Here is a 12,229-nt window from a genome sequence, read left to right as displayed (position 1 = left end):
GTCAATGACATATAATTGCTCTCAGTTTCCAACCTAATGGCTTCCATTTGTGTGTGGTTGTGTATTTGGTTTGCTGCCCTCTACTGTTCAATGATCAGCAAGGTTCAATGTCCCAAGGGTATCATAATGTATGAACAGTTCTGACATGTACCAGTTTACATGTTTGTCATTGTTCATCAAGCTGACTTGGCCAACTGTGCAAACGTTTGCCTTCATATAAATGTGTTTGTAGCATGGTTGGAAATTGACCATAACTTAAGCTGTTTGTTGCAACAGCCAACTAGTTTGTAGGTTTTAAGTGCTACTGCTGCAGTAGTTTGAAGTTGCTGTTTATATGTGGATATATTGTAGTGGTGTAGTGCAGGTACTAGTGGTTGAAAGCCAGAATTTCCTCCAAGTCTTCAGGTATCTTGATATGACATGAATCGTTAAGAATAACTTGTGTCAAATATGCCACTGTACACTCAGTTTATACTATTTGTCTGTGAGAAATGTAAAAGATATTCAATTTCCATCCATCATCCATATGATGGATGATTTCATGTAACTGTCATTATAAGGGTATAAGCCCCCCCCCCCCCCCCCCCCCTTTATATGCCAAACGTCATGCGGGGGGTCTCAATTTGACAGATTCTTTTTGTCGAGAGTTTGGCACCTTCTTTATATATTTATCTCCAAATATCACCCACAGAAAGAAATTTGGTGAAAATTTAGAAGGCGACTAGCTTCTTATTGTTTGAAGCTTTTTTGATTATCACTAATTTGCAAGTAATTTTGAATTTGTAACCTTGTTTCAAAAGCGTACACTTATTTTCAAAGGGAATCATTGTTGTGAATGTTAGTGATACATATATTTAGTCTGTTACCCTTCAAAATCGAATTGCCTTGATTCAAAATTTCCACCATATCGTGCATCATAGAGCGCATTCTTGCATTTTTTCCAGTGACTACCAGTATTCAGAAATGTAGCATTAGTATTTAAATTGTCCTTTTTTTTTAAATTAAGAAATTGATTCTGCCTTTTTCTTGACAGTTAGCATGAGAGCAATATATATTAAATGATGTATATCAATTTTTCGTAATTTCTTAGTGTAGATTAGATTCAAACCATGGGAGGTGGAATACTTATTATACATCGTGGAACATTGTGTATCAAGTCTAGCTATTTAGAATAATGCTACAAATATCCAATGTTTGTGTGTGTGTGCGTAGGTGTGTGAAATTGTAAGAATGTATATTTTGAAAATGATATTCAATATGTGTCATACATTTCCTATCAGCATTGATGGTTGGTTGATTTATTATTACTATTATTATTTCACAGTTTCTAACTGACTCATTTGTGGACATCATCATTTTTTGGTATGAAAATCTGAAACAAAAAGAAAAAAAAATCCAACTATGCATTTTTTGAAAGGTTTGCCGCCAAGAATTGAATTATGCTGGGGGTGGTGACGATGTTAAGAGTGCACTGAATTATAACCCTGTTATAAGCTTTCAATTTCAATTTCAATTTATTTTCATAACATTTCTCGATGAAAAAAAAATACATCAAATATAGCAAAATTAAATGAAATACATGATATCCAGCTAGGAGACATACATAGAATATTGCAAATATATAAAACATATAGTGGTCGATCTATGAAAGTTGGAATCTGAGAATGAATGCTAAAGAAATGTGATGTGATGCCGATGGAGTTGGACAGAAAGTGTGGCCAATATTACTATACTCTTCACTTTTTTTGTTGTGGCACAGATAGTACTGTAGCAGTTAAGTGTGCACAAGCAAAAAAACAAACAAATAAACAAACAAAAATAAAACAAATATGTTGTACTTCTGAAGTAAAGTATAAGTTACAATGATGTATAGTGTTTTATTCTCAGACCAAAGTATGAAACGTGAGTGTGCTATTACCACATAGTGCAAGTTTAATTTTGTCCTAGTCAAGACTTACTCTCCTGTTTGAGAGGATTTGACTCATAAATGATTAAAGATATGACCGAGTTGCAGTAGGAGATGAATTTCTGCATTCTAGAAAACAATGCAGTCAGCCATGTACTGTGTACCAAAGTATTTTGACAGTAGCATGTATGGCATTATGTGTTTGTTACTGTTAGATGAAGACATAATTTTGTTTTTACCATATTAAGTTTTGAAAATTTTTCTCAGGTATCTTAGAGAGTGAATTGATCTTTAATTTGTGATATGAACTTGACATAGCAGACAGTATGAAGAGCCAGGCTCTAAAGGTATACCGGTACATGAATTCAATATACAATGTATGTGTTCAGAGATTACCATTTCAAGCTCAAGGGTGGAGGCATTTCCGTTTGAACAGGGCTGCTACGGTTACAGTGCATATATCATAATATCAATGAAGTTAATGTTGATTCTGTCATCATAGACAAAGAAATATAAAGTAACCATCAAGCAGTGCTGTCTGCAAGACATAGTATGTGTACATAATCTGAGTTATTTGATTGATTGAATTTCAAGGTTTATGTAATATTAGACAATGTTTTCTGCCACGTTGCTGTCAATGGTGTATTCACAACTCGTCAGGTGAGAATGAGAAGGGCGTTAATTTGCCACTTACTTTACAAGCTGTTATTTTCGCGAGGGTTTAATTTTCACAAATTTTGTGAAGCACAGTTGGATCGCGAATTTAACAACACGCGAAATTGTCTTCATGCGCTGTGTTGATAGAGCATTATTGTAAGCGTCGGCGTCGATTCGCGAAAACAACATCTCGCGAAAATGTCTATGATCTCGTCATTCGCGAAAATAACAGCGTATACAGTAACCCAGTGTTCCAGACATATTAACACCCTTCTCATTCCCAGCCGACGGACTATTCTCTTCAGTGTAAAGGACAGATGTCAAGCTTTTCGTCATTCAATTAATAAGTAATTATAGATTCACCAAACTCACTCCTATGTCATCATTATGTCCAGTGTTATAGTTTGCATCAAAAGGAAAGTGTTCCATTTTCAGTGGAGTTTTCCCAATTTTTTTTAATGATTATATTAAATGCATTCCAATTTCTTGTAAGTAGTTTGGCAGATATACAGTACTGCTCTGGAGTCAAAGAATGCCATATTTGGACAGAAACTAGAAATAGTGTGTGTATTGTTGCTATTTTGATTATGATTGACAATGCCACTTTGATTGGTGCAATAAACTGATATGCATATTCTTAAAATATCTGCTGCTGATATGATGTGGCTTATTTCTATCTCGTATGAATGTTTTTTTTTTTTTTTCATGAATTCTGCTTGCAATGTGCTGACCCAATTACGGAAGAACGTGATAAATTAGCGGAAAGCGAGAAGTACTTGATTTTCTTTCCAGCGCCTAGAAACAGTATGATGGATGTTGTTTAAACAGAAAGTATGAAAGTCATTGTGAATGGAAATTATTATTGCCATCATTACGAATCAGTAGGTAGAGATAATTGTATATTCGTGTTTGCAACTTCACTGTATAACTATAAAGTTTAGGTGCAAAATTGAGTTAAAGTCGAATGATTATGCAAAAACTTAGCCCTTTCATGCTATATGCTTTGCCCTATGTCAATATTTGCATAACATGTATTCAGAGACTCCAACTCTCCCGTTTTCGACGGGAGATCTCCCGCCGAAAACCCATTTTTGCAAAATCTCCCGTTCTCCCGTTTGAGATTTAATTTCTCCCGCCCTGGCTCTTTGTCTCCCGTTGGAAAGGATTTCTTACATATTTCTATCGTATGTTGAAAAAATAAGCCTGAGATAGCACCAGAGAGCATCTAGAACCCTGGGAATTTCGCGCTTCGCACACATCAACTTTGAGTCTCCCGTTTGCTAGGGGTTTCAGGCGGGAGAATCTCCAGATCAGAAGGTGCTTGGGGTTGGAGTCTCTGTGTATTGAAATACTCAACATGGCTTTGAATTTAGGTTTTCATGTTAATCAATGTAGATAATCCTTTACTTCACAGCAGTAGACATGCTTTCATCATTGTGTGTCACATCTTAACTATATCATTTTTGTGTGAGGATGAGTAAAATGATGATTTTGGAAGTGCCTCGGAAGGGATGCATTACTCATTAACCCATAAATTTCCCCAAGACGATGTTTTGTGGTTTCATGTCTTGTTTTGTTTTTATTAGAGGTATTTTCTCTTCATCGTAAGCATTTTTAAAAAAGTAGAGTAAAACAGTGATCCTTCATTGGAGTCCTTTGTTATTCATATATTCCAGTAATTGTTTTTGTTACAGAAGTTTCAAAAGCCTATTTATTCCTAGATTTATTTTTTTTTTCATAATTCTCAAATTGGCAATGCATTTGAGAAGATCAATTTTCTCTTTCTTTCTAAGGCTGGCATGTCTTGGTAAATTTCTTTCTGATTCCATGGAGATCTGATGATTTTTATATTCAGTTTCATATGAAGTTTTTCAGTAAAGCTATACAGTAAAATTCAGAGCTGCCAATTTGATGATAACAAGAGGATCATTTCTGCAGAGAAATTTCCCCAGCCTATGACGGACTGAGAGTAGATGAAATTCGTTAGTAATGAGCTTGTGGAAGTGATCTGTTTGAAATATTTTGTATGCTCTTGATATTAATTATACCTGCAATATCATATTAATGTCAATTCAGTTATGGACTTCCTTGTAAAAATACATTAATATTTGTACATACCTCGCCTCAAATTTGTATAATTTTTGATACATTGTGTAAAGTGCAGGGATAACTTATTCTCTCCTGATTGACTGGTAGGCCTATATTGGACTATGGTGATGGTGGTGATGATTAAAAAAACAACAACAAAAAAAAACAACAACAAGAAGCAAACAAACATGGAAAGAGATGTTATACAAAATGCTTCTGATGACCAGTGACAAGCATATTTATAGTAGAATGGAGAAAAGCACTGCTCTAATTCTGGAGTGTTATCATTATGACATAATGTAGATCCAATCCATTATCCAGAGGTAGCCAGAATGGCTAGATGGCAGATTGGTAAGGAAATGAGTGTGTGAAGCCTGCTTGGGTTCCCCATAACTGAGGATATTCATATTGATGCAATGATTTTGCGTATGTTGAGGTAATGAGCAAAGGGTCAACCTTTGAATTAATACCAAAAACTCAAATTTTTTGCTGTACTTGAAAAGAAGAATCTGTGAGTAATCAAAGATACAGTCTAACAGGAAATAATGTATATCAATATTTAATGGCTGGGTCTGTATGGAGTAATGGTATGTATACAACCTATTAATAGTGATGTAAGGCTTTCTTAAGAATAGACCACCACATGTAATGATGCATCAGTAAAAAAGGACTGTGTGAAGAGACAATATGGCTTATAATTCAAGCTGCTGTATATAACCACTCAAACAGTTCTTACATGTCTAGTGGGAGAAATAAGTGAACAAGGCTTGATTGCAATGGTGGAGAGGTTCTTAAAGTCAAAGAAACCCTGTGTGCGACAAGGATGCATTTTTGTCAGCAAGACACTACGACTTTCTTAAAGGAATTGACATACCCTTTGTTTCTTGCTGCAATAAATGTGATTTTTTTTAAAGATCAATTACAGTCAAATTTGTGTTCTAGTTGTCTTGAATGTGAGAATACTTCAGTTTGCTCAAGGAGGTTTTATACATTGGAGTTCCAACTGGCTGTAATTATTCAAACAGTTGTCAGATTTCTATTGATGTACAAAAGAATTCCACAGGTGCACTTGTGCCTTTGATGATCGATGTTCCAAGCCGCCGTTTTGCTGAGCAATCTGAAGATTCATTTTGAACGTTATCAAATTGTTGGCCATATTTTGCTTATTTATTTATCAAATGAAATGAAACTTCACTTAATAATAAAACACGTAAAACAAAAGTCAATTCCGTTCAGAAATTTGCGCAAAAGTGTAAATCAGAGCTGTATTATGTGAAAATGTTTAAAACTGTACCATCCTGGAAAGCTGATTTTATCATTTTTCCACTTAATTTCCCCAAATGAAACTAATATGTAAGAATCTACAAGTATAATTCTTTATTGATAGATATATCAGATTAGTGCCCTGGTATGCCCAGTCGAGTAATTTTCATCTCCATTTCAGCATTTTTTCCTCAATTTCTGTTCGCGCATCCTCGTGTCTGTACCACCTACCTTTTATAAGAAGGGATAGCGAAAAGTAATTACCATCAAAAAGACATATCTTTCTTTGAAAGTGGCTGGTAATTATGCAATGAGACACGAGTCAATTGTCTTCGTATCGGCGCGGCAGATCCTGTTTGGCACATGCTTCAAATAGTTTTCAGCGGCGGCTTCGAACATCTAGTAAAGGAAATATGACAGTTGTGACTCCATTCTCTTGAACCTCCTTGGTTTGCTGAACTTCACAATTTTTAGTGTGAATAATATTTGTGTGTGTGTGTGTTTGTGTGTGTGTGTGTTTGTGTGTGTGTGTGTGTGTGTGTGTGTGTGTGTGTGTGTGTGTGTGTGTGTGTGTGTGTGTGTGTGTGTGTGTGTGTGTGTGTGTGTGAGTGAATGTAGCATTGAAAAAGGAAGAGTTGACCGCATGTATTATGAGGTGGTTTGGACTGCTTCATAATGTCATCACTATAAGAAAGCAAATCCTCAGGACGTATGCAATGAACTCTCAGTGGGAACATAGGAGGTATTTATCATACTCCCTTGATGTGAGTAAATCTACAGACCACAATGGTACTTTCGTATACAGTGTGGGTACATACATATCATTGATCTGCACACACACACACACACACACACACACACACACACACACACACATATACAAGCAAAGCAAGGGAGAGAAGGCTAGGCATCAACAAGAAACAGGTGTGCATACCAAGTAGTTTGCTAACATCTGTGACTATCACATAGCCATGTGTACTTTTTTTTTGCCATGTCGGTATTGTCAAAAAACAATTATGGGATGAAAAGTACATGACAACAATCCTGGGTATGTACATGAAAACAAATACCCTGTGAGGAGAGGTCAACAGATCAATATCACATGTTACTCTGATCAAAGTAAGGCTGGGAGTTTGTTGACTTGGCTTTTGTAAGAGAGGCTCTGTTACTTCCAGCCTGGTAAACAAGCTTCATGAAACATGTACACGTACGGGAGCTTAGACCTTTTTTTTAAATTTTATTTTCTTTATTTTTCTTTTAGTAGACACCCCCACTCCACTCATCTGTGAAATGTTATCAACACGCAATATTTGGTTTCTGAACTTCTAAATACAGAGGTGTTCCACCAAGTTTAACATCGTCTGACAAACATTAAATGAAAAAACATGGCAGTCTACCATACTTTCTGAGTTTAATTTTTACAAACTAGTGTAAAGAAGGAATGTAGAGGGAAACAAATTGAAGAAACTCACACCTGAACCTTCACCCCTCTGTTGTAGATTTGTGGATGCCATGGATGCAATTTGTTGCATCAATGACAGAGCCACCTGCATAGAAGCGAAGTGCTGTGAACACTTGAAGGCTAGGTGGAATTGCCTGGTTCCTTCGTGTTCGATGTTCTAGTCTCTCCGTTATACGGTCGATTATAGACAGGCATCCATGCCTGCTGAACCTGTACACCTTGAGCATTTGCTCGTCGGTGTACAGGTCCAGAGGATGCCTCCTATCTCGGAAAATCCACTCTCTTCTCATAGCACGGCGGTGCTCCAAGGCATACAATATGGCTGCCATGATGGAATGACATGGATACTGCAATTTTTGCTGACTTACCACACCCCTGAGAACTATGGTAAAGTTACCGCTGTTTTTGATAGTCTTACGGTCAAAAAATCAGCGGTAACTTTTTATGCAACGGAAAGTTACCGCTGATTTGTGACTTACCGCTGATTTGTGACTTACCTTTGAAATTTTAGACTTACCGCAGCGGTAACTTTTTTATGAAACGGGGCAAAGATCTTTCTTTCATTTAGTGTAAAGAAGATTGTAACATGGGGGTTATGCACATACATGTAGTAGACAGTACACATTCTGATGTAGGATATCAGGAATAAAGATAACTGTAATGGAGACAAGATATACAGTAAAAATATCAATCTAATCAAGATTTCTCAGAGTAATTCATAATCTCATTGGTACCAAGTAAAGTTTGGTTCCATTTCCCCCTCAAATGGTCTCAGACTGTGTGGCAAACAAATCAATTTGATACGACATGTAGAATTTACACTGTAATCCTATGTTGTCATTAAAACCTTTCTTGTTCACTTAAATCACGCACTGAGTGCATTCATTTGCTTACGAAACGGCTAAGAAAATATTGTGCATTGCACAGATGGACATACAGTCCACAACCAAAAACGCGTAGGACAAATTACTGAAACAATAGCGCAATATCAGCACAGCTTCCCCGTGCCCAAGCCCTCAGCTTTCTTCAACCCACCCATTGAACATGAGAAACAAAAACAGTTGATGTCAGGAATATGAAAAAAATATATATATATCACTGTATGAGTGTTTGTTATAAAGGGGGTTCACCAGTACAACTTCTTCTTCTACTTCTTCTTTTTAAATCACTAGTTTATACATGTACACGTATGAAGAAATGTGGTTCTCTGAACAGCCAAAAGACAATTTGCCAATGGTCTCTAAAACAAATTTCAACTGTGCCTAAAGCATACCACTTTCTATGAATGAACTTAGTCCTAACCATGTAGTACTGATTGTCAAAGGCGAAAAAGAGTGTTCTAATATATTTCAGTATCACTGCATATACATATATCCACATATCCTTAAATTGCATATTCACATGTATATCTATCAACTGCATCATACAGGATTTTCAAAAGCAATGCATTTATCATTGCCATTCAAAGTCCATTCTTCCCACTCTATGGGATTGGAGGGGTTAATTTCCTTCATAGCCTTTCTCCAAGATATTGCTCACTCTTAACCAGTTGAGGATGGGCAGATTTTGCTAAAACACGCATGTCCCATACACACCTGCCCAAGTACTGTATACGCCGAATATTTCGTGAGGTTTTATTTTCGCAAATTTTGCGAGTCAGGTTCTATTCGCGAAATTAAAGACACGCGAAAATATGGACTCTGATCCCAATGTGAATGTGACGTATGCCTGTACACTTCTCCGTTCAGTACAGGGCTCCACGATCGCGAATTTAACCACTCGTGAAATTGTCGGGAATTCCTGATTCACACAAATTTAGACATGCAAAATATATGGCGTATACAGTATACTGTGGGACTCGTCTTCAACAGGTTAAATGCAGAACATCAGACATTGTAGGTTTAATAAAATGCAGAGCTACAAACATATTGAAAGACAATGTAAACAAAATTAGTCAATTATGAGCTATTTCACAATATATTTAAAAAAAATCCACATTGCACTAATAGAATATCTTCAGGCCATGAATACACAGCAATTTTCTCATACAATTATTATACTATGCCATTGCAAAAATAAAACCAAGAATTTGGTTATGCTCGTTTGATGTTGTAAGAAGTTAATACTATGTATGACTTATCTTTGACAGCTGACATAAAACTACAAAAGGCACATCGTGCACGGTACATTCAGGTTATTTCTACTGCAATACACAATATGGGTCCTTGTATGTCATCATTTCATGAAAACTCATACATTATCATTACCTTTTACCTGAAACAAAAACATGACATGACTAGGTCTTCATTAAAACTTTTTTTTTTCTTCTAAATTCCCTTGAAGATCACTGGACAGGAACTGAACCTCTTACCAATACCCCTTAATCTCTTTCATACCACCTCCCAAATATATTCACTGCAATGATGGGATCTTTCACACCCTCCCCCATGCTCCAAACATGATCCCTCTCTTCGGAGAACGTCCATGCCTCCTTCACTGGAGGAAGCTGAACTTTAGTGGCCACCACCTCCGGGAAGAGCCTGGTCTTGGCCGACTGCCCCTCGATCCTGAGATCGAAATGGCCGAAGACTGTCGCAGCATCACTCACCTCCGCGCCACAGCGATATGGGTCACTGTCAGACCCGCACCGCACCAACGAGCAGCACTGGATGTAGTACTCGCCGTTCATGGTGTGCAGGCCATCGAAGACGCCCAGGGCGTAGAGCTCTGAGTCGGACTGTCGGCTAAAGTCAAGGGTGCAAGACACATTGTTGTTGCTGATGGACACCCTCCCTTGCTTACCAGTCAGGAGGGTCAAGTTATAAGGGTCATCGTTCAGCTTGGCGATGAAATATTTTGGGATGCCTTGGTCAGGCTCTGAACGGTCAAAGATGGTGGTTTTACTAGAGTTCCCTATGCCTCCATTGATGCCCTCAAGAAGACTAGATTTGATGCCACTTGTGATGCTGGACAAATCTTTGTCGTAAGTCAGGTGGATACCACTTGAAGATTTCATCTCATTAAGGATCTTTGATGGAGCACCAGTTTTCACTTCTCCCATGAGCATCTTCCCCAGTATGGACTCCATGTCATAGGTGTAGGTCACTGCACCACCATGTGGAGAGAAGATGCCACTACCGGTCATCTGTGCTATGGGGTAGTGCTGGTTGGCGGCTAGGAGGTTCACCCCATAGCTCAAACTCCAAGCCTGCTGGTACTCGGCGGCGCTCAGCAGCGGCAGCTCATTCATCCAGGCTGTTGGGAACACCATTGTGTCTACACCCAGTTTGTTGACCAGGGTCTCCGCAGGCTGCGCAAAGAGGATATCAAAACAAGTGAAGAGTCCAAAGTAGCCAAAGCTAGTCTGAAACGCTGCCACCTCGCCCTGTCCACGCCCTGGATTGAAGACTTTAGCTTCACCGGTGTACAGGTTCTCCTTGTGGTACCGCGCCACAAGTCGCCCGTTCTCTGCAAATGCCACATCCGTGTTATACTGGTAGCGTCCATCAGGAGGGCAGTCCGGATCAGTTTTTGGTGCGCACGGTTGTATGGTCATCAAGTTTGCAACAATTGTGATGTTGTGCTTCAGTGCCAGACAGCTGAGTCGGTGTTGGATTGTAATGTTGACAATGAATTTCTCGTGGCAGGGAATGTAAGCCTTTGATTTGGACGGAGTAGGAACTTCCTCGAGGTATGGGATGATATGATCACGCTCTTCATTGACGAAACCAGTAATACCGTACTCTGGAAACACAATGATGTCCGTTCCCTGAAGGATGAAAATAGCAATGACAAACTTTAGTGCCATGCCTCTTTCCTTGGCTGCATTTAACAAGCTACACATGGAAAGACTAATGCTGCATTCAGTCAACAATATAATTAGTCATTGTCCTTGTGTGAAAATTTGCCTTTAACAATTAGTTTCAAAACAATTCATACCCTAAACTTGTTCTTTTATTGGTTAAAAATTTAAGTAAATTGTGTACATTTGTATACAATGTATTGATTCCACTGTACTCGAAAATAAGTACTCGAAAATCTGGTCTCTTTTTTGCTTATTCAATTTGCTCAACATGTTGTAATAACATATGGACATGACACAAAGTGATGAATGTTGAATATTTCATTGTTTCTAGATGGTTGGTTGATAATTAATTCGTTTCTTGAAGCATTTCTAGAGATCAAATCATTAATCATTGACTAATAATCTGATTATTTGTTGTGATTGACTCATTATCTGCATGATTCTATGGGATTACATCAGTACCTTTGAGGCAGCAGCCAAAGCATAGTAATCATAAATGTCAAGGTTCAGGTTGATTATGGCCGTTGCTTGATCCCTGTTAACAAATGGCAGGAGCCAGGATATGGCCTTGTGCTCCACCACGGCAGCAGTGTAGTCTGCTGAGGTCTGCCTCATCAGTGTGATGAGAAAAACTGCTGCAGCTAGAAGGACGATTTGCATTGACTTGTGTGATGCCATTTTCTCTCTTTCAGGAATGTCCAGACAATTTCCTGCAGGTAGAAAAGAAGCACGGCAAAAATGTTGTTGTTGTTGTTGTTATTTTAAAGATCGAAAGAAGAGAGAGAAATGGGGCCCTATACAAATAATTTGCCCCAGACAGCACTTATAACATAAAACAAACATTATAGAGTTACAAAGAGATATACCGGTAAACAAGAATATTAAATGCATACCAAGTCTCCTCGAGGGAGCTCATATCGGCAAAAATGCAAACAAATGATTTTATCAAACACTGACAATTTAAAGTGACTCACATTAGGAATTTTCCTTGAATCAATATCCTTGCAAAATACCACCACCACCACCACCAAAAAAAAAACAAAAACAA

At 37.9% G+C, this 12,229-nt stretch overlaps 1 protein-coding gene across 1 annotated transcript; it reads right to left on the bottom strand.

Moving 5' to 3' along the window:
* Positions 1–9,579: 9,579 nt before the first annotated feature.
* LOC139713899 (pantetheinase-like) lies at positions 9,580–11,848 on the bottom strand. Its single transcript, XM_071625621.1, has 2 exons — positions 11,644–11,848; positions 9,580–11,145 (listed from the first exon to the last, which is right to left on the bottom strand). The coding sequence occupies exons 1-2, from the start codon at positions 11,839–11,841 to the stop codon at positions 9,757–9,759; spliced, it is 1,587 nt and encodes a 528-aa protein (XP_071481722.1). The 5' UTR covers positions 11,842–11,848; the 3' UTR covers positions 9,580–9,756.
* Positions 11,849–12,229: the final 381 nt, after the last annotated feature.

Source organism: Diadema antillarum, unplaced genomic scaffold, assembly GCF_040938485.1.
Source record: "Diadema antillarum isolate AM-2024a unplaced genomic scaffold, OU_Dant_1.0 seq00002093_RagTag, whole genome shotgun sequence".
NCBI lineage: Eukaryota > Metazoa > Echinodermata > Echinoidea > Diadematoida > Diadematidae > Diadema > Diadema antillarum.
The sequence above is the reverse complement of the archived record's forward strand: the minus strand, read 5'-3'. Positions and strand labels throughout refer to the sequence as shown.